At 38.2% G+C, this 23,700-nt stretch overlaps 2 protein-coding genes across 3 annotated transcripts in view; one reads left to right on the forward strand and one right to left on the reverse strand.

Annotated features, from left to right (window-relative positions):
* Window positions 1-3,043, forward strand: part of Clec1a (C-type lectin domain family 1 member A) — a 28,335-nt gene extending 25,292 nt beyond the window's left edge. Inside the window, exon 6 of one of the 2 annotated variants that reach the window (XM_038318213.1) lies at window positions 92-3,043. In XM_038318213.1, coding sequence (XP_038174141.1) covers window positions 92-242 — 151 coding nt within the window. In that variant the 3' untranslated portion in view covers window positions 243-3,043. The remainder of the gene's footprint in view (window positions 1-91) is intronic. The other variant, XM_038318214.1, reaches the window with a different exon arrangement.
* A 2,978-nt stretch (window positions 3,044-6,021) lies between these two features.
* Clec9a (C-type lectin domain containing 9A) lies at window positions 6,022-23,563 on the reverse strand. The gene is made up of 6 exons (XM_038318215.1): window positions 19,986-23,563; window positions 18,459-18,539; window positions 11,513-11,659; window positions 8,843-8,994; window positions 7,575-7,696; window positions 6,022-6,512 (listed from the first exon to the last, which is right to left on the reverse strand). Exons 1-6 carry the CDS (start codon window positions 20,074-20,076, stop codon window positions 6,380-6,382), a joined length of 726 nt encoding a protein of 241 aa, XP_038174143.1. The 5' UTR covers window positions 20,077-23,563; the 3' UTR covers window positions 6,022-6,379.
* Between the last annotated feature and the right edge of the window lie 137 nt (window positions 23,564-23,700).

Genomic DNA, 23,700 nt, shown 5'->3' on the forward strand with positions numbered 1-23,700 from the left:
TGTCACCTGAGGGATGCATTTTTATTGTTTCTAGATACTTCACTTTAGAAATAAATTCTGACCAAATTAAATTCTCTTTTTCTTTTCTAAGGTTTGAGATTATAATAGATCCCAACAACCCAAGGAACAGGGACTGTATGACCATCTTCAATGGAAAGGCTTTCTCAAAGGACTGCAAAGAGCTGAGGAGGTGTGCCTGTGAACGGATGGCAGGGAGAGTGGTACCTGAGGTGTTCCAGTAGGTGCCATCAAACATTGAGCAGAGGAAGTCAACAGGAAAGCTTCAACCACCAGCCAAAGGTCTGAGTCAATTGCGGCCAAAGCCATGGACAGTCGAAGTTTTGGGAAACAGAGAAGCAGCTGCTGGGACTGGTACTTGAGAGGTTCTCCTCTTTCTGGCTCGGCATCATCCATACCTGAGCACCGGTTCTTACACACATTTACCTGTCACAAAGATTCTTATGAAGCACCAATTAGCCTCAGTAGACTAGAGCATTGTCCTCCTTGATTTACAGAAGGCTTTGAGCTGTCTCTCAGTGACTATTCTCACCCTGTTTCCTATGTCTCCTTTACACTAGGAAAAGAGGCACATAAGAAAATAGAGGGGGTGATACGAAGCCACTCACTGTGTGTGGTGGTGTCTACACAAGTCTTGTTGTCTTCCAGCTCTCAGCACTTGGACAGTGGAGGCAAGACATGAAAAGTTTAAGGCCACCCACAACTACACAGAAAGGAGGCCATCCTCGGCTGTATGAGGACCTCTTCTCAAACAGCAAAAAGGAACAAAAGAACAAGAGAGTTAAAAAAAGAAAGAAAGAAAAAAGAAAGGAGAAAAAAACAAAGCAAAACAGAGAATAGAGAAAAGGGAAGTGGGGTCCTTTGGGGTCCTTTGTCCTAATAGGAAGTCCAAGAGAAACTACCAGACATCCCATTCCTGTGCTGTTATACACAGCTAATCCTTTTTGTTTCCAGTTCACACTTTGCCTTTCCCAGGTTCTCAACAATAGCTTCACCCGCTACACTGCTGGTCATCTTTCCAGCCGAACTGGCTCTCATTGTGTCAATCTTTCCCCAATCATGTTTCCTAGGATGATCTCACCTCTCATATAAGTTAGAACTACTGTCCCTGTACTCCAACAAGGAGACTGGAGAGAAGTTTAGTCTCTTTAAATACACAGATAATAGTTTGAATTCTTCCTCCATTCCATTTGAAACATGTTTATACCTTTCAGGTACTGAAGATTTAATAATAATACGCGTGAATAATGTGAAATGGGTATGGTTTTAGAATGGATTTGTGACTTAGGGGAAAATCACCAAGGGAACGCTTTTCACTACTGTGTTAACAGACTGTTTGACTACTTGTGCCTTGACCATTGGTGAAGCCACTCTGAGGCTATTGTTTATGGGATATCTGAGGATAAGAAAGTATACAAAACATTGTCTTCAAAAGGATGGCTGTATGATATTTCTAAAGTGAAATGGTTGTGGCAAAATCACGACATCGATGTTGGTCTGTTGAGTACCTGAGTTGTGGTAGACCACATGATATCTAAACAGGAGTTTGAGGAGAAAGAGAAGCTGTGACGTTTACACAGCCAAACTCTTGACTAGACATTAGCTTCTCTGGGTGATGACATTCAAAGCCATAATGGGAGTTGTTGTGAATAACACTATGTCAACTGGATTCATTGTTTATAGAGAAGCCAGCATTATAGGGTTGACAGCACCAGTATCAGATGTCACACTCTTATTTTTCAACAGTAAAAACTGGGAAACATCTATTTCATGGTGAATTTACTAAATTAGCCCTTTTGTAATGAGAACAATTCTGTATTTATTTTCATAAGACTTAATTTGATAACAGTCATTTATCTAAACATGACTGATAGGCTGCTTAAATTTTCTTTTAGATTTCCTTCCAACTAGTTAGGGGGTTTCTTCAATGATAAATGAATTCTGTGCAGGGTTACTGTATCAAGTAAACAGAATGTATTCATGGTTAGTTTTAAAACTTGAGGGGTTTATGTCTCTCTTGGTTTGATTTATTTATTGAGCAAGTCACATCTCTTCATGTAGCTGATGAAAAAGTTGAAATATTTTTTTTGGTTTTTTCGAGACAGGGTTTCCCTGTAGTTTCTAGAGCCTGTCCTGGAACTAGCTCTTGTAGACCAGGCTGGCCTCGAACTCAGAGAACCGCCTGCCTCTGCCTCCCGAGTGCTGGGATTAAAGGCGTGCGGCACCACCGCCCGGCCCAAGTTGAAATATTTTTAATTTCCCAATGACATTACTTAAAATGAAGTAAATGTGAAGTTAGTCTCATAATGTAGGTTGTAGTAGAAAATGTAAGGTAAATTAAGAAAATATTTAAAATGGTTTAGTAGTCCTTGTTTAAATATAGGGTAACACAAATGCAGATTCTTTATTCATTAAAGATAAAAAAAATTCTCAAATATTTTCCATAATTAACAAAATGATGACTGTTTTCCTGCTCAGTTAAAGTGACTAATACAAAAACTTAAAAAATAAAAAAATAAAGGTGAAATACATTATTAAGCAATTGTTGTATAAACCTGCAGAAGGAAACAGGAGTCAGCAAGAGAAAGTCACAAACTTTGTATACTTAATTGTAAACAAGGACCATGATTCTCATTTAAGTTTGACTCTAGCATTCTGGACTCCTGGAGAGAAGAAGACATCTGTCTCTCTAACTACTGTTGACTGATAAAGTCTAGCTATCTAGAGGGTGAATAGCATTCTTATTTGGAATCTGAGATCTCAAGCAAAATGTTTTTTCGGGGGAAAAAAGGAAGAAATTGTATTTAAAAAATATATTTTCTCGATCTTATTCTTCGTTATTACCCTTAGTCCCCCTTTCTGTACCCAAGCCTGATAATATTGATGTTTGATAATACAAACATCCCAAAAGATGAGAAAAGGGGGTATGGTACAACATTGCCTCTACAAACATTTAAGAAACAAGAATCAATCATAAAATTAATTTTAAGATAAGGCTTGCTGATAATAAAAAATGGAAACCATATGAACTGGCTTTCTCAGGATGAGAAGGATGAGAAGACATTTTTGTGGTCTCTTACTGTGTAGGTAATTATGAAGAAAGTGCAGGAAGACTCAAACAGGGACCATGGCCTTTCCCATAGAACATGCTCCCTTGGGTACACAATGAGCTATTTCTTTCCTGAGGATATTGAACACTCTCAGGACTTATCAGCAGGAAACAGGTCAGGAACCTGGTGACAGCAGGAAGTTTGAGAAGGGTAATGGGGGAATACAAACAGATTACATACTAGGTACAAGAGTTGAGTGCTTGCCCTGCGGCCAGCCTTAATGTTTGGGAGTCAAGTGCAGTTTTTGAAAGTCACACAAAAAGTACTGTGTGACTTAAGATACTCAAAACTTACTGTATGAATAGATCTTTAGATTTTAACAACAAATTTATTAGTCTATTAATATTTCAGTATTTTATTGGTGCATTTAATGTGCAATACTATGTAGCAGAACCTGTTTCCAGTTGCAGAGGAATTATCATTTTTCTCTTTTTTAATAAGCTCACTCAGTGAGATGGATTAAAAGTACATAATTTATTATTGATAGGATTGGGATCTGTTCCTTTTATGGCTAATTACCATCAATGAGGACAGGTATCCTGGATCACTAGCAATCTGCACTGAGAACTCTCCCAACCTCTGCATCTGTGTAGGTGCAACATGACTGCCTCGGACATCGTAGACTCCTGTATCAGCTGCACTGTAGATAAATCTCAGGCTTGTAAATACAGCATTATATGTATACAGGATGTTAACATCAGCCAGAGGATGTTTGCATTTGGTTTCCTTGTACTTTTCTGAGAAGAATTGTCAGTGCTTCCCATCCTTTCTCGAAACATAGCCTGGTGACAAGCCTTTGAAGAATCTCAGAGACAAACAGTCTTTACTGTTAAAAATCACCATTGTTGCTGTTTTCCAGATTAGTATATTTAGCTACCAGCTGCCAGCTGCAAAAACCACACAGCCTACAGCTTCCACAGTCTCTGAGCTATTTATTCACCCAGAATCAGCAGAAAGGTAGAGAAATTTCTTTTTTGAGTGTGTGTGTGTGTGTGTGTATGTGTGCGTGTGCACGCTTCTACCTTTTAAATGCCATGTCAAGGTAAAAAAACAAAAACAAGACAAAGGCACAGTCTTCTCATTGCTACAGCACCATAGCCACTGAGAAATGAACTTCAGGTTGAAGGATGCTTAGCTTCATTTCAGTAATTTCTGCTGCCTCAGTAAATCAAGTTTTTAAAATTATTTATCTGTTATGCCATTGTAATAAGAAGGAAGGGATAAAAATCTTGTACCTCTCAGCGTCTTCTTGTCAGAATGAAAGAAGATTAAACACAGCCACATTGAATTAGCAATTATTTATTGAGAGCATGCTATGTAGTAAGATTTAGAGATGGCACATGGTCGACAGAGAATATGATAATAACAATTAGCAAATTTTTCCTTCCTGTAAATGGCAATCATTTTCATGTCAACTTTCCTACCTAAAATATGATTTTCTGTTGTCTGCATGTAACATTAGGGTTGCATTCTTAAGCAGTATTTTGAAGTGACTCGTACTATAAATTTATAGTGGGGAAGTTGGGGCACAGAGGCAGGCAGTTGAAAGTGCCAGGTTGTTAATCTTGGCATCGCAGACTGTGAGCTGTTTGACTGGTAAGTGGTGGCATCAAAGGTGCCGCCTACACTGCAGGGCATGCTGGTGCTGATATGTTGACTATCCCTTCACCTATGTGGAAGGTTCCTTTCCCAGTAGAATTTTGCAGCCTGAAAAGCACAGTCTACAGCTAGAAGAAATCTTCATTCTTTCTGAGACAGACCAGAAAGAGTCAATGACTCTACAGCTTTTGGGAAGGAGTTAAACCTGCTAAATGATATTTTGTAAGTACTGTTTAGTGCTATTAAAATCGTAATATATTGGGGTTTTAGTAAGTCTTTATTGTAAATAGGCTTTTGATTCTTGTGAATGATTCAAGCTATCAGCCAGCCAAGCAGCCTCTTTACTAACAACTGGTCAGAATGACTTGCTGGCAGTCAAGAGGTTTGGGTGCTTTATTCTGAGGACACTCTAGCTGCTGTAGAGGACCACTGCCTCATGGCTGAAGACAGGGTCCAGTTGCAATGCACACATAGTTGGGACAGCCTGTGGAAAGCAGCATTCTTTGGCAAACGGCAGATGGCCAGGCCTATTCTGCTGCTACTCCCACTCTGGCCACAGAGGGAGCACTTCCAACTTGTAGTCCCCAGGGAAGACCTGTGAGTGTGTAGAGTCTGTGCTGTCTTGTCTATTAAGTGAGCTGAGCACCAGAAGCAGCTACTGCTCTTCAGACACCATCACCAGGGCACAAGTAATGGGCAAGAGACCAGCAGAAGAATTCCAGAGAGGGGTCATGGCAGAAAGGATGGACAGCGGAAGCAGAGAGACACAGAAATGGTGGAGTCAGAGACAGTAAAAGAAAAGGCAGAAAAGCAAGGCTGAGTAAAGACAGAATGCTGTGGCCAACCGGAGAAGAGAAACAGTGGGCTCGGGGAAGAGCCATCTAAGAACTATAACACTAGTGAGAGCTGCCTGCTGCTACTGACTACTGTCTGGTGCTGCCGCTGAAGGTCAAGGATTTCAAAGACAGCTAAGAGCTGGAGCCAGTGCTAATTAAAGTCCAGAGCAATAAGCCTCTAGCCTGCACACCCAGATCCTAGAACAATAAACCCTAAACTCCAAGGGTTAGGAACTGTAAGCCTCTATATCTGTGAGGTCAACCCTTAGACCTTGGGCCTCAGAGGAGTAGTACCAGCTCTGGAGGTACGCCATCCTGCTCATTTCTCTCTAAAGCTGAAGGACCCCGGGCATATGATTGGTGGTACCACTACAGTGTGGAAATCTCTCTGAGTTTTCTCAGAGCATGATCATATGGTATACAATTCCTGGAAGTTGATCTGAAGAAAACTCTATCAATTGTTATGTATAGTGGTAAATTTATTTATTAAAAAGCAAATCAGGGGTTACTGTGCAAACTCCTACAATGATGGCTAGATTTCTTTGTGGTATTGATAATCATTTTGGGCTTCCAAATAAACAGGAAATGATTTTCTTTTCTTTGTTCTCAATGGGTCAGGTCTTCTGTAGCTCTAAATCAATTTTCTCCTCAGTGCAATGAATAAGTTCAACTGAAATCTGCAAAGCATTCAAGAATATTGCCACATGTAAAAATAAAAGCAGTTTGCCTGCGTGGCCTACACACCAGTCTTCTCTTACATTTGCTCTTTGACTTCTTCCAAAGCTTTGTGCAGCAGAGGTGGCTTTGAGATGTCTTTCAGATGCAGGATCTGAATACATTCTTCTCACAGATAAAGTATCTCCTGCTGCTGCAGTTAGCCAAGAAGAGGGAACGGTCTTTGAGGTATCCACAGGTCTGGCTGACTGATGACTGATTCTCTGTTGGCAACCTGAAAAAGTAAGTTAGTTTCCCAGGTTACAGGTTACATTTGAAAATTACAGTGGTATTTGACAAGGAAACACTCCAAAGATGCCATTGGTTTTATTTTAATTTACTTTAATGAGGCATTCTTCTGTGGTGGTTTTATCCTTCAAATAATAGCTACTTAGTTTTAATAAAAATACATTGATGATATAATTTGAACAAACAACATATAAAGAAACCAAAGTTATGTTTACATAAAGGTAGTTTATAGCTACCATGTTTCTCTTGACTCAGTTTTGAAATACCTGATTGTGTCCACCAATCTCCATTCCTATCTGGAAAGTCCAATATAAAAATTGCACAATAGTTACTACAACCCCTTGACCAGAATCTCTCTCAGCTTTGTGACACAAAGAATGTTCTTGATACTGCATTTTGCTGATCATGTAGACACTTGAATTATAATAAGAATTTTCTAGAGAATGATGATGGGGAGCTGATGAAGATTTACGAGTTGTGTTAGATAGTTTCATGTCAAATTAACACAAAGGCTAAAATCATCTGAGAAGAGGGAATCTCAGTTATGAAAATACCTCCATAAGATCAGGTTGTAGGCATTCCTGTGAGGCATTTCCTTAATTAGTGATTGATGGGGGAGGCCATAGCCCATTGTGGATGGTGTCATTTCTGGGATGGTGGTACTAGATTCTATGAGAAAGCAAGCTGAGCAAGCTCTGAGGAGCAAGCCAGTAAGCAGCACCCCTCCATGACTTCTGCACCAGTTCTTGCTTTCAGGTTCCTGCCCTGTGTGAGTTCTTGTGCTGATTTCCTTCCATGATGAACAGAGATATGGACATGTACACCAAATAAACTCTTTCCTCCCCAACTTTGCTTTTTGGTCATGGTGTTTCATCACAACAATAGAAACAATAAAACCAAGTCATAAGCATATTAGTTATAATTCTAATCAGTATCCTCTAAAAGTGTCATAATTCTATGTCTTCCAAAAGAAACACAAGATACAGGGTAAGCTTTTAAATTTCTTCCCAATCCTAGTTTTCCCTGTAGTGTCTCCTCATACACTTACCAGGCAGAGGGAGGAGAGGAACCATCTTGCCAGAACCAAGATCTGCTGAGTCCCTCTTGATACACTCCCACCCAGTATTCAACTCCTCTTCTGAGCTTCCACAGGCTGCAGACAATAAAATCCTATAAAACACAAGGCATAAACTCTAAGTGCAGAAAAGGAAGCAGCAGCCCCAACCCTTGGGCAATATAATGCCTGGTATTTGGTGAATCAGAAATGAGTGAGAGCGTAAGTGTTGGAGAATGAGAGGAGACATTAAAGTGAAGTTGGACATGCACACACACTCGAGCAGATACAGAGTCTGGCAGATAATAAAATCAATTGACATTTCATCATCAAAAGGAAAGATCTGCTTGCTCCTTCACCATGGCGGCCATTTCTCCCCCACTAAATCTTAATATGTGAAATTTTGCGGATTCTAGCCACAACTCACTGTGACCACATTTTGTTACATGAAGCATGTTTTATTTTGTCATGAAATTTTTAGAGAAAGTAATTTTTAAATAATTATCATAATGTCATTTAAAGCTTCTGGAGTTGCTGCGTGATTTTAACATTTCCCATTGTTCTTATAAGGCTGAACTTCAGGTATTGGACATTTTGTTAGGGTGAGAAAGGTCTAACTATGAGTTCTACTTCAGATATTCTATTTAAGGACAGAATGGCTTCAGCAGGCAGTGTACTATTTATTTATCAAGATCCCAGTAAGCCAGGTTAGTAACCTTAACATTTCACTTATCGAATGCTCATTCTTATTAAACCAATTCATTTCATGGCATCAGTTCAGGTTTTATTCTTTGTAACTTTTGCTTGCTTTTGAGTCAGGGTTTATTCTGATACACAGGCCTCACACTCGAGTTCCTCCAGTCTCAGCCTTCTATGTCCTGGGTTTACAAGCATATGTCATCATATATTTAAGCATAATACATTTAAAAACATCTGCAGTTGGCATGTATACGTACATGGGGAGCATGTCACAGCTCTGTCTTCCTCTTCCTCCCTCTTTCTCAGTCAACTAAAGGCATAAACTACCTGTATTCCTCAACTTATGAAAAACCAACCTCATTTTCACTTCTCCAGCTGAAGGGAAAGGGAATTATGTGAATCTCTATTTTGCCTCGTTATTTCTTATGCTAAAAATATACTATTTTATATAAAAATGTACTATTTCCACTGCTAGGGAAAATTAAGGAGACTCTGTACTTCATTTCAATGAGTAACATGGTATTTTCAGAACCATTTCAGAGAAATCATAGAAGAGTCTTTACCATTTCTTCTTTGCTGTCTATTTGAAGGAGTCTTGCGCCCTCCTTTGAACAATTTTCCTTGCTGCCATTCCATATTTTCCAAATTTGAGAAACATAGTAACAACTTTGTCCATTCTGAATCCAGTTGTGTGGACAAGGGCTACAGTTCTTACCTTCAAAACATAAACAGTTCCTTAATAGTCATGAATCACAAAATTGGCATCCCAACTCCCTTAAAATAAACAGACGGTACCTGTGATGCAGCACCTACCCATCCAGCTTCTCTGAGGCCGAGCACAATATGATTTATGTAATTTCCACTTAAAAGAGTTCTCTGAAAATTGGTTTCAGCTAAAAATCAACGTGGGGATGGCTTCACTTAAATCTTTCCTCCTATATCAAAAACTGATCGATTTTTTCCCCACTGAACCATTGACTAGGATGAGAAGTAAGCCTTGAATTGATTCTTTAATTATGAGACTTAAGCAAGAAAATGTTTCATATATGGAAAGAGATCAATTAATATATGAAAAGAGTGGCTTGGAAACAGTTGCATACTGAACATATAAAGAAACAATGTCTTACTTCATTATAATTGAGAATTAGCCTTCAATATTTCATGTGCTTTTTATGGAACATGTCTTAAGAAAGAATAAACTCCCAAAGGACAGTCAGCGACCTGCACACAGAGGAACTAAACAGCACAGATTTGATGAAAGGTTCTAGCATAGTCTTATGAAGGGAAACAGAGAAACACAGAGAACACTGGTTACTAGAGAGAAGCACTCCATGTGGGGTGAGAAACACTTCATAAGCAGTTTCCAAGACTGAAATGATACTTTGAAGATTTGTATATGACTACCTTTTGAGAAAAACAATAAAATGATTGATTCTTTTTTTGTAACTGTAAAAATGCATATTGCCAATGAAAGAGCTAGCAGAGAAAATATCTTACTTGCTAATCTAAAACAAGTTGCTTAGTGAATATATGTGAGTCCTTGGAAATATTTGTTTTTTTTTTTTACCTATAATACATAAAATGCTTAATCATGTAAGGAAATGGGAAACAAGCTGTTTTTCACTTCTACTCATTGTAATTATTCACTTGAAAAATAAAAGGTAACCACATTGCAATCTTTATATTGCTTTAAAGATTCTGTGGGGCTCTAGAAGCTATAAGGGAAAAATATAATTAGAAAAAGACATCAGGAGAGACATAGGAGGGATACATCAGAAAAGAAGTTAGGAAAGAAATAATGAGAAGAGAGATCCTGAAGAGGTATGTGTGTGTGTGTGTGTGTGTGTGTGTGTGTGTGTTTCTTTTTCACCAGCCAAGGGAATTAAGTTTTATTCCCTCAGATTAAAAAAGTCAGTCGAGTTATTAGTTGGCCAACTGCATATCTTTCCTTCAGCTTCTGAGCTGCTGAAAGCTGCCCTTTACAGCAGCAAATTTTTATGTTTAGCTATTTGTAATGGAGTCTAAAGCAGGAGCCAAATGAGATGAATTGAGAAGTTTGGAACTAGAATTGAAAATAGGCCTAGATTTGAATGACTGAGTGAAATATATTGCTGATCCTTAAAGCCCTGCTTAGGAATCACACACATTCCACTTGATCTTGCTGTAAACTTTGTTTCGCAGAACGTTCAAGGGATTTCAGTTCTTTCAACATTTCATCGGAAGATGTAGAAGAAGCTGAACTAACTGTAGAGCAGCAGAAACTACATCATACTTGCAGCTGTGAGGGGACAGAGAGAGCTCAGAGCTATGACTCTAAGCAACATAAAGTGTTTAGATAATCTTTTAGGACAGGAACTCTGGACAAACTAAATGTTTTTTACTTGACACCAAAGAGAATTTCAACACAGTTTGAAACAGAGCAAGAGATTATGAAAGGTATTTTAATATAGACTTTAATAACCATGTTAGGTAAAAGAGAGGCACTGGGACAAAAGTAAGAGCCACCTGAAAGCATGGGTGTGGGTTTCCCTAAGGCTGAACTGTCTTAACTAAGGCATACCCAAGGACGAGCAATGGATTCCTCAAAGAGAGCCAGAGGTAATTGTCCTCACACAGGGTCTTCTCTCAGCTCTGCTGCCTCTACAATTACAGCCCAAAATATCTCTAAGAAATCTTTGCATTTTGATAAGGGAGACTATCAGGTGGCTCTGGAGGTGCCTTGGGTAGAATTACAATCTGATAAGGTAAAAACCAGGAGCTACTAGGGCTGCACAGTTCAGTAAATGCTCCTACCCTGTTAAGATTTCTGTCTGGTTCCTAGAAAATTGCAGGTATACAGCTGAGAGTGAAAAGTGGTAGTTAATGGCCCTGGAATTTGCTTCCCTATGGTTGAGAAGTTATAACCCGATTCCTGGGTAAGGACCTCCTGTCTCTTTTCATATCCTGATTATTTTCCATCTTTCAGACCTGTCACGGTACTCACTCCAGACCTTAACGATCCATAGAGAACAGGCTACACAAAATTGTTTCTTTTTTGTAGATGCTGCACACATTGGCTCTCCACTGAGATCACTGTTATCAACTGTTCGATGATATCTAACGACTATCATCCCAGCACTTAGGAGGCTGAGGCAACAGAAACACCACAAGTTGTAAGCCAGCCATCATGAGATCTGGCCAGCCTAGTCTATAAGACAAACAATGCAAAACCACACTGATCCACTATGAAGTACCTGAAGGGGGAGACCTTTGCTGCAAGGCTTGGCAATTTTTCATCTGCAGGGTGTAGTTTCTCTGCCACTCTGTGAGGTTCTGCAATGCTTTTTCTTGCTGGATGAGTATTTCCTGCTGACTCATTGCAAGAGAGGACACCTGGAAGACTGTGACAAAGGTACACAATCCTCATCAAACACTGACATTTTACAGGGAAGTAATCCCCAAACAAGAATAGAAGAAAACAAACAGTGAGAATGAGAACATAATTTTGCTGGCTTTTGGATTTTGTTTAAAATTACCCAAGAATCAAGTATTACAAAGGACACACACACACAAAAACAAAAAAAAAAACCAAAAAAAACAAAACAAAACAAAACAACAACAACAAAACCTCTTGGCCATTAATTTTTCTTTTGCTTACCCAGTTTCACTCCCTAAGAGCAGATAAAATTATTAAGTTCTTTAACACATTTTCCCAGAGATACATTAACTAAAATAAAATCAATATAAAATTCCTGTTCAACATTTTATTCAAAGGGTGATATATCCTGTTTACATGCTGGTGAATATTTGGTTTTTATTACTTATTACTTTTATTCATTTCCTTAAGTACACAAAAAGCTCTCACTCATTGACTCATTATAACAGGGTAGGAATCCACTGTGTTGATGTGTCATGAGTTCCTTCAGCAGTTTTGGGATACTATTTTAAAAATTAACTAAATGATTGATTTTGCTTGTTTGTTTTGCAGAGCTAAGAATTGAACCTAGGGTCTCAAGCATGTTGGACAAGACCACTATGATTTTATTATCAAATAGCTAATCCTCTTGAATGACAAGGAATGGGGATGCTGTATAAAGAATCTTAGTCTTGGGGCTGGGGAGAGAGCTCAGTTAATATAAATTGTTTTTGAGTTAGCCTGAGAACCTGCGTTCCCAGAACCTGTGTAAAAAGCTGGGTGTGATGGTGCACACTTATAATCCCAACACTAGCGAGATGGAGATATTTGAATCTCTGGAACTCCCTGGCTGGCTAGCATACTCTACTTGGCAAGTTGAAGGCCAAAAAGAGACTGTGTGGTAATTAAAAAAGGTGGAGGGCTCCTGACGAATGATACCTAATATTGTTCTCTGTCCTCCACACATATGCAACCGAATCAACATAAACTGGTATGAGCACACACACACACTCAAGCACAGATACAAATCAACACACATAAAAGAATCTTAGCCTTGCCTCATTTTACACATTTTAAAGCTATTTTTAAGGTGAGAGGCTAGCTGCTGGGTGGTGGTGGTATATGCCTTTAATCCCAGCCCTCGAGAGGCAGAGGCAGGCAGATTTCCATAAGTTTGAGAACAGCCTGATCTACAAGCATTAGTTCCAGGACAGGCTCCAAAGCTACAGAGAAACCCTGTCTCAAAAAACAAAATAAACAAATAAAAACAAAACAAAAAGAATGAGTGGCTGAATCAAAATTTTGTGGATATTTAATTTTCATTCAATATTTCTGTTACCCTCCATATATGCTGTTTTACAGTGTTTCAAGGTTATCTGTATTTCCGGCTCTCCTTCTGTTTGAGACTGAAATTCTCTTCACAGATGTAAGTAATTGGATGTATTTTCTTGTCTGTGAAATGTGTGATTATAGCTGTTGTAAACACCACACCTTCCATTGGCTTTCTAGTTCTTTCCTTTGCTTTTTTCGTGCTGTGAGAATTAACTAGCAAGCCTGGAATCAGGCTGAGTAGAGAGTCTCAAGTTCACACGGTGATGACCTTCAGACAGGATATGATGCAATCTAGGTAATGGTGTAGCCTGTAACTGTGGGACTGAGAATTTGGGAACCAGACTGTGACAAACTTGTCTGCATTGTTTATTGATGACAGCATGCCAGATGACTTGACCTTGGTTTTAATGAGACCCTGAGAGATGCCTTCTGCAGGTTGTCTAGTCTCAGCAAAATTCTGTCTTTATGATCAGCAAAACATTAAAAAATCTCCAAGCAAGACTCTGGATTTCCTTGACACCACAGTATTCTGGGCAAACACCAGTGATTCTGGAGCCAACAGAAAACCATGAAATAGTGGAAAGAGAGCCAGGGGAAAGGTACTGTCTCTCTGTGCCCAAATATCCACCTTTCTCTCATGTATCCCATGCTGGCCTCAAACTCACCATTTTGCCAAGCATGACCTTACACTTCTGTTCCTCCTGCCTCCTCCCCACATTTGCAGGGAATGCAAGCCTGATTCACTATTACCCCTAATTCCTATATCCTTCTAATAAGAGATTTTACTGTCAATATCCTTACTTCTGTGCCATTAAGTTGTACTCTTATAATGTAATAAACTTAATTTCTTTTAAAATTCTCAGTAAACAAAAATATTAGAGCCTGTTGTTTTGGTCCTGTTGGTCTCTGTTAGCAATCAGTCCAGTGCCTAGAAATTTTGTTGGCATATCACAGTTTCAAAGATTGATTTTGGTAAGCTATAAGCTACTATGTACATTTTATAGTTTGACATTTGGCTTGATTTATGGTGACTTATTTACATAGCTGAAATTTTTTTATTCATTTTCCAGTACACTGTCATTTTTTATTTTAGGTTGCATATTTTAGATAAAAAGACTAGAAAGGATGTATTGTAGTATAGAATTTAAGTTGGAATAAACAATGGTATTGTGAGCAAATATGTTAGTTTAGATCTAGCAAGAATCATTAGTTTAAAAAGTGTAAATAATTATCATTATGCTTAGATCCCTGGTAACTTTAGTTTTACATGTGAAACTATAATCTCATGTCTATATTGGTATATTTACACTTTGACATATTTAGGATTGATGTCATTTTAGCTATGAGGTATGATGTCAACATTTCCCAGATGTCTATGCACTTTTCCTGTCACTTGAGAGTAACTACCACCCATAACCACCCATACTCTCTTAGCTGCCACTTTTAACTCACAGCAAATGTCTAAGTAACTGACAAAGGGGAGGTCGTGGAGGAACAGAATGGATCAGATCATAGCAGCTAGGAAGCAAGGAGATAGTGCTGACCCTGGAGAGCTCTTTCTTCCCCATCCAGGCTTTCAGACTAGGTAATTATGCTTTCCACATAAAGAGTTCCCAGTTACTTAATCCTGTTTGGAAACACTTTACTGTTTTCAATATAACCAAGTGGACAAGATTAAAAATTACAACACTTAGCCTAGTCTTTCTGTGTTCCTGTCTCTTATTCAGTTTTCTGTGTTTTGCTATCATGTCTTTCACACTTAAAAAAAAAAAACAAAAAACATTGTGTGTATTTCTTCTGCTTTATCTTCTAGTTAACCAAATTTTTATCAGTGGTAGTTTTCAGTGTTAGGTACAAAACCTGGGACCTTGTGCTCATTGGAAAAGCTGCTCAACCCTTCACTCATTTTGCAGTTAAGTTTATATATTAAACACTTGGGTGTGGGGAGGGCAGGTCACTGAAGTTGCAGTTTCGTAAGACACACAAAAATAATCACTACGATTGAATGAAAGACTCTGATTCATTTAAATGCATACATTCATGTAATAAGCCATTTCTACAGTAAAGATAATGAATATAACCTCCACAGAGACTTCCTGTCTTATTTTTTAATTAGAATTTTATTTTGAGGCAGTTAAAGTTTCATATGTAGTTATACGAAACAATAGAAATCAGGGTGGCAGTTTTCAGAAAATTGGGACTCAATCTACCTCAAAATCCAGCAATACTACTCTTGGGCAAAGAATGCACACTCACACCACAAGGACATTTGCTCAACGGTGTTCATAACTGCATTATTCATAATAGTCAGAACCTGGAAACAACCTAGGTGTCTCTCAACTGAAAAGTGAATAAAGAAAATTGGTACATTTACACTATGGAGTACTACTCAGCGATAAAAATGATATCTTGAAATTTACAGACAAATAGATGGAACTAGAAAAAAAATCACAAGTGAGGTAACTTAGAACCAGAAAAAAAACATAGTATGTACTCACTCATATGTGGATATTAGACACAAAGCAAAGATAAACAGTCTACAACCCCAGAAAAGCTAGATAATAAGGAGAACCCTAAGCAAGACATATATTATTCCCCCTGGGAAGGGGAAATAGACAAGACCTCCTGAGAATTTTGGGAGTAGTGAGAGGGTGGGAGAAGGGGAAGAGAAAAGGGAAGGTGGGAAGAGAACATGAGGGAATGGGATAGCTGAGATGGGGGGGACAGAAAGAGCAAGGAAAGAGGTATCTTTATTGAGGGAATCATTATGATGCTAGAAAGAATCCCAGGAATCCACAAGGATCACCCCAGCTAAGACCCTAAGCAATAACTTAGAGTGTATCTGAACTGGCCTTCCACTGTAATTAGATTGATGGCTACCTTGTCATCATAGAATCTTCATCCAGCAACTGATGAAAGCAGATGCAGAGATACACAGCTAAGCACTGGACTTAGCTCCCAGAGTCCATTAAAAGAAAGGGAGTAGAGATAATACGAGCAAATGGGTCAAGACATGATGGGGATATGCACAGAAACACCTGACCTGAGCTAGTGGGAGCTCACTGATTCTAGACTCAGGGTGATGGAACCAGCATAGGACCAAACTAGGCCGTCTGAAAGCAGGTGACAGTTGTCTGTCTGGGTCAGTCTGTGGAACCACTGGCAGTGGGACCAGAACTTATCTCTAGTGCTTGAACTGGATTTTTGAAGCTCATTCTTTTTGGTGGGATACTTTGCTCAGGCTAGGTATAGGCAGGGAGCATGTGCTTGGGCCTGCCTCAAACTGATATGTAAGACTTTGTTGACTCCCCATAGGAAGTGTTACCTTCTCTGAAAAGTGATGGTGGCTGGGGTGGGGAGAACAAGGGAGGACAGGGAGGGGTGGGACAAGTGGGAGGGGTGAGAGGAGTAGGAGGAATGGATGAAGTGGGAACTGGGATTGGTATGTAAAATGAGAAAAGGTTGTTTTAAGATAAAAAATTGAATTAAAAAAATAATAGATCCTATCAACTCCTAGCCCAATTTCCACTCCATGATATCATCTTGAAAAGTTCAGTATCACAACTAGAATATCAGCATCAATATCAATATTAATAACACCATAGCATACCATTTCTCTATCACCATGTAGATCCAATACATTGAGCTTTTATGAAGCCAATCCATTCTCCTCTTGTCCTTACTGCTCCTTAACACTAACATGTTCTGGTTCAGTGATTTTGTTATTACAATGATGTTATAGAAACAGAACCTTACATTCTGTATGTTTTTCTTTCCCACTTAGGATGCTGTCCTGGATATTCATCTGGACAGGTGAACAAATTATGAGCAATAGATTTTATTGTTGAAAGGATTTCTTTGATATTATTTACCACATTTTTTAGCCACTCAATCACCAAAGGACATCTTGGTTGTCTTCTTGTTTAGTTCTTACAAATCAAGGTGCTATACACAAGTGTGTTTAGGCTTTAGTGAATGAAAGTTCCTGAGGTAAGTGTTCGGAGGTGCAAATGTTGGGCTGTGAGAAGTCAGGTTTTAATGAAACCATTTCCCTGTTCTTCCACAGGCTGTATCACTGTATAGTCCTGCCAAAGATGACTGGTGATTCAGCTTCTCAGACCCATCAAACATGTTATGTCGCTGGCTTATAATTTCTGCTTTCTGGTGTGCACAGTGTGTCACACTGTGGTTTCAGCTTGTTTGTCCTAATGGCTAACGATAGTGAACTCTGTTTTTATGCTTCCTTGACACTTCCTTAAATTCAGCATGGAAAGGCATTGTCATGACATTCATTTTATCACTGAACGACTTGGTTTCTTGTTGAGTTCTGAGAGCTTTACTGACTCAAGTATGTGGTTTGCAAATACTGACTTTTTCTACCTTGTGTGCTCAGCTATTTTTGTGTTGAACTAGGTGCATCTCATCAACTTTTCCTTTTATTAATAACTCGTTAGATGTTAAATCTAAGAACTCTTTACACACTTGAAGAATGAATTTCTTCTTTTTTAAAAGTACTTGATTTGGGCACTACTTAGAGTTAGGAGTAGAAAAATAATGTTCCTTATTTTATTAATAACCTGGTATATAAAGGGATTGAAATATAATCATCTTCTTTTTAGAAAGTTGAGATATAGTTTTAAATTCTAATGAATTTTACTGGGTGAGCCGTATTTCAAGTCACTTCTGCTTTGCTTATTATGCTTGGGATGGCATGGGCTGCATCAGATGGTAATAAGACAGAAGAAAGGGAAATGAGACTTGTCCTTGGAGTTTCATCCTACATAGGAAGCAAATGCTTGACCTTTAATGGTGTTGGAATTGTAGTTAATTTACAACAAGTTAGCAATAATGACTGAACAATGTCATTTCTTGGGTAACTGAATCAAAATAATTCTAAATCTCCCAAACAAAGTTATTGGGTATACATTATGCCACACATTGTACCTCAATGATGAGTTTGAAATATGAAAATAGACAGAAAAGACACAAGAAAAACTGATCTCTCTGGAAGTCTATACACTTTGCAAATGATACTCAAATGGTGCTGGTTAACTTTTGTGAGCACACATGCAGAGTGCATGTGCATATTATAAATTTAATATGCATATTATTTTTAGAAAACTAGATATCTCTGTAAATGGTTTGTTAACCTGTTTTCATGGGAAGCATTACATAACTACATCTCTACATCTTTACTAGTGGTTCTAGACAATTTTTTAAATTAATTAATTGGATTCTTTTACCAGATTTTTCTGCATTACTGTGTGAGCTTCCTCTAAATATAAGTCAAAGTGCCTTTTTAGCTTTTATATACATATAAATAGTTCTTAATTAATTTCTTTATCCTTTTACACATCTGGACATCTGGACTTTTTACATAATAATACAGCTATACACAATTCATAACCCATCCTTGAAAACAAGTAACTTTGAAAATATGCTTTTGTACTTACACTTGATGCCCAAGAAAATGGAGGTTGCTAATAAGCCCACACAGAACACACAGGAAATCACTGTTATGACGCAGCATATTCCTAATTGTGGAATCAGAACAACGACAAAAGTTAGAGAAAGCAGTTGGAAGGATGGGTAGAAACAATGTCAGGATGAGTAGGAAGGATTGTTCCTTCCTAGTGTAGAAATAAAAAGACTTGAAACTATCAGGAAAAGGAGAATCTTTGCTTCAGTTCTCTCAAATAAACCTTATAGCCTTGCATGCATGTGAAATACTCAATTCACTAGACAATATCATAACTCCGTGATCCTAATGTACAATATTATGACTTTAATAAGCAATTACATATATCTATTTGTTTATTTACTACCTAATTTTTTTCAATAATCTCAATCATGGCAACTAGGTAAGTTTAAGTTCTTTTTTTTTTTTTTTTTTTTTTTTTTGGTTTTTTCAAGACAGGGTTTCCCTGTAGTTTCTAGAGCCTGTCCTGGAACTAGCTCTTGTAGACCAGGCTGGCCTCGAACTCAGAGATCCGCCTGCCTCTGCCTCCCGAGTGCTGGGATTAAAGGCGTGCGCCACCACCGCCCGGTGCAAGTTTAAGTTCTTAACATCAAGACTCTCTTATCTGTTTTCAGAATTTCTTGAACATGACTCATTAAACTATTTTTAGTTTTAATGAGCAGTTTAGAATATTAACAAAAAATTTCAGCTCAGTTTTCAACTCTCAGAGGAAAGGTGAGTGACGTGGCTTCTTAAATTATTCATATTAATCAAAGAAAAATAAAATGGATCCTCACATGTTGTGATAGACCAGATAATGCCTTGCCTGGGATGACTCTGGGTCATCCTTGAAATGGTGCTCTATGTGACAAAAGAGATTCCGAGGCTAGTACTGGATTGGGGATCTGGTATGGGGAAGTCAGCCTCAATCAGTGAATTTGCAACAAGTCAGTACTAAAGACTTAACAGTGTAACTACTTGGAAAAACATAATAAAGCACCTTTAAAGTCCACCAAATTAGTTGATGTATGATATTATATGTGACATCTAGTTGATGAATTAAAGAGATGACAGTAAAAATAAAAACTTATCTATTTGAAGATATTCTGCGCTATAGAGTTTTAAATAAAAATACCATAAGATATAGAAATAGGCATTAAATAATAAAAACATAATTGCATCCGCATGAAGAATTTCTTTTCTAGTTTTTCAACTGTTCCCTACATTTCTGGTATTTGTCAGATAATTTGCTGAGCATTTCATGCAAAAACTAAAATAATTAAAATTGTATGATTTCTTTTACCTATTTTCAAACTTGAGAGAGAGAGACTATATCATATATCCTGAGCCCAGTGCCCTTTTTCATTTTCACCTGTACTCGTTCATCCATTCCAGTGAACGTATCAGGCATACTAGAATGCTCTAAAGAGCTTATCTCAGATTAGAAGAACAGCCTTGAGTTCATCACAGAACACACATAGAAAAACTGCTAGTTTTCTATTACTTATTTTGAATATATTACCTGAACATTTGCTAGAAGACAGACATTTCTGAGAGGCCTCTGAGGGTGGACTCTCCCACTGAAGAGAGCTGTATATCTCCTCTTCGTGCATGCTGAAGGTGCTTGGAGTAGTAAAGCAGCCTACACAGAAGCCTGGCAGAAAGACCTCCTCTCGCGATTAGGAGTAGATTGGTACAGAAAACAGAACTGACTACTTTTTCACAGCTGTAAAATGCACTGGAGATTAAGGTGCAGGGTAGGAACATCACCCATCATCATCCAGAAAGTGGAAGCTTTAAAGCTTAAACTTAAACATAACTCGATAAAGGAAGAAATGAGAGTGTACTTAACTCAAAATGGCTATGGTCAAATTATACTGTTGCTCTGACTCCCTTACAGTAGCTGATGCTGAAGATGAGATACGCAGAATGAACTTCAGTCTGATGTAGGATATGAAGCACAAAGATCACTCAGGGAACAAAGATAAAGTCAGTCCAATCTAGGCAAACCAACTTGTACATAGCTTTTGGGTTTCCAAAGAAGGAAATGTGGAAGGGATTAAATCCCTAAATTCATTTCCAACCAGTCTATTGGTTAGGATAATACTGACTGCTAAGATAAGTAAACTTCAAAATACCAGTCAACACTGTGATTGTTTAGATCTCCCTTGTAGTTTGTCCCCAGGGATTGTGGTTGACAGAGCTCTCTCCCAGACGAGGCCTGAGTTATTTCCATATTCTTGAATGCTGGAGCTGTGTTGAAGGGAAAGAGGAGGTGACAAACCCACACTTGTATCTTGAAAGCAATGACCTAGAAGTGATATGAACCACAGCACCCCTATCCATTGCATTTCCACATTGGTCATGGAGATTGAGTTTGCTTGGGCAGCAGCATCTAGAGGTAATTTTACTCTTGGAGGAAGAATCAGTTATTTACTGGACAGATAACCATTTTCATCACATCCTCTGATACAGCATTGGTACTGAGAAATTTGATCCCTTAAATATCATTTATCTCTAGGCCTTTTGTCCTTACGTCCAAAGGTCACTTCTCAGTAATTTATAGTCCATACTACTTGCAAAATTGCATGTTCTTTTTTATTTTAGAGTCTCAGTAGATCAATTGTTCTTCATCACAAATGGCACACTCACGAGGTAATGTAAGGGAACTCAATAATAAGACTACTGTTTGAGGAAAGGTTAATAATAAAGCCAAAGGCATGGTAATAAAACATGCATTGTAGAACTGATGTCAACCGTGACCTAAAGCAAAAAACAGGGTGCACATTGGCACTTTGTGGTCTGATCTGCCTCACTAGAGCTAGGGTCTGGGATGCAGAACATCAAAGCTTACTAAACCAAAATGTGTAGTGAGTCTGAATTATACATCTGACCATGTCTCCATGTCTCTTGGAGGCTGAGTTTGTCCAGAAAATATATTCTATTTACTTGTATTTAGCTTCCTGAGACACAAAGGGTAGGTGGGATCATTAAGGACAAATGAAAAGCGTCCAGCACATTCTGCCAACATTTTCTGTGCAGTTCCTATTCTGAAAACAGAATGACTGAACTTCAAATAAACCTTTGCATATGCTAAATTCTTCCAGGAGGAAAAAAGAGGAAGAAACACAACAACAAATTATATCACAACTAACTCCGGAAACCAGAGCCCCATCAACTGCTACTCATTTCTAGTTTCTCTTCTCATTTTATCAGCACTGAAACCATAGCTTGGATAGATCCAGTATTTCTCAAGACATTCCACTCCTGGCAAATTTCTACAATTCATTGGCTTCTCCCAACAAAAGATCCATATGCTACATGTAGAGCTGCTGTTCTTGGCCGCTTGTTTGTTTCAGATAATATTTATTGTTTATCATTCATTACACTCTTAACAGACATTTTAAAGTCCTATCATAGGAATTACTTCCTCACTGCAGCTCTGTGAGCCAGGAAGGTTAAGTTGGCTGTGACTTAGGGTACAGAGAATTCCGTCCATTTAGTGAGTTTTATGTTCAGTGTTTGAGATGGAATGATGGGATGCTCTGGTTGTCGAATCTGGACTGTTCTCATTTCAAAATATGGTTCATACATAACTAATAAGGAAGAAGAGGTCTTATAGGTAAAGTGTGGTTGGTTTCACCTTCTGTGTATGTTTAGTTTAGCAGGGCATTAAACATGTTCCCTCTAAACCTGCGTGTGATGTAGTAATAAATAAATATGTCTTTTCCAATGCTAAGAAATGAAAAATGCTAAAGTCTAGGCACAGGGTTGATGTTTGGATAGTTTCTGAATTATTAGTTTCCACTTGGTTTCTGTAAATAGACAGTTACAATCAAGAAGCTCAGCCCTGAATTCCCAGCTACAGAGAAAAGAAGAAAAAGCCAAGACTTTCCATCTTGCAAGGCTAAGATCTTGGCATTTGCTATCAAGAAGTCAAAGAAATTCTATTGTTTTTCTGTAGCTCAGAACTCTATTTCCTTATGGAGAGTCGAAAATAAACCAAGGATTTGCTGGTTGGTATAGAACTGTGAAACTAACATGTATTTTTTGAGTATTGCATGCTTGATGCTCTGATCAATATTTTATATAATTACATCAAAGATCACCACAATTCTCTTCTGGATAAGGTAACTGCTCACTACATAAGCTAGGGAACAGTGTTAAAGAGACTAAATCATTTGTCCCAAACCACACAGGAGTATGTGTTTAGGTAACATTTATTGAAAGGTACTAGGAGCTGAAAGCTTACAACAGGGTCATGGGAATGTTTATTAAAACAGGTTTCCTTGTCTCCTCAGCCTTCTGAGCATGTTCAGTTTTCACAGAGACCTCAGTTGAGATGAACTGTATTCATGATCCTATTTTGTCATGACAAACAAAGGAAGCTGTTGGGGAGAAAGCATGACTTTTGCCTCTTATCCTGTTAGAGGTGCTTCCTCACAGGCCCTATAAATACTTCTGAGTTATTCAGCAAACACCAAACATAGAACCATCAGGAAAAGAACCAGATAAAAACTTTTGCTTCTTCTTCTGCCTTCTGTACACTGTTTTGTCAATAAATATTTACTGGTTTTACAAACCCCATGAGGTCTTCCTCAAATCCAGCTTCCTTGTGTTGTAAAGAAGGTGACTACTCTTGAGAGAAAAGGGACGTGAACTGGGGAGAGTGAACGTTTGTCTCCTAGGATGACTTCCTTGAGTCAGGGACATGCTTGGTGCTCGTCACAGACAATGAACAACCAAGTCATGGAGACCATATTCATGGAGTTCCTGGTATCAGTAGTCTGAAAACTTCTTGTAAGTATATAAATTATACAGATAATTGAAATTGTATGGTCATTATATAGATATGACTCTGAAGTTTATTTTCGATGAAATATGTAAGATAGCCAATATCATACCATTTTAATTTATTTTAGCATTTATACACACACACACATACACACGCTCACTCAGGTTTATCCTCCAGCTCCCAAATCAACCTATTTTAAGTATGAGAAATGGAAGTTAAACAAAATACAAAATTGCTTCATTAGCTAGGCACATCCCTTTAACCACAGCATTAGGAATGCAAAGGAAGGCACCTGGTCTACAAAGTTAGTTTCAGGACAGATAAGGTTCCAAAGCAAGGTCCTGTCTCAAAGATAGATAGACAGATAGATAGATAGATAGATAGATAGATAGATAGATAGATAGATAGATAGATTTCTTCATAGTTGTTCTTCGGTTAAGGG

This window comes from Arvicola amphibius, chromosome 2 (genome assembly GCF_903992535.2).
Source record: "Arvicola amphibius chromosome 2, mArvAmp1.2, whole genome shotgun sequence".
NCBI classification, from domain to species: domain Eukaryota; kingdom Metazoa; phylum Chordata; class Mammalia; order Rodentia; family Cricetidae; genus Arvicola; species Arvicola amphibius.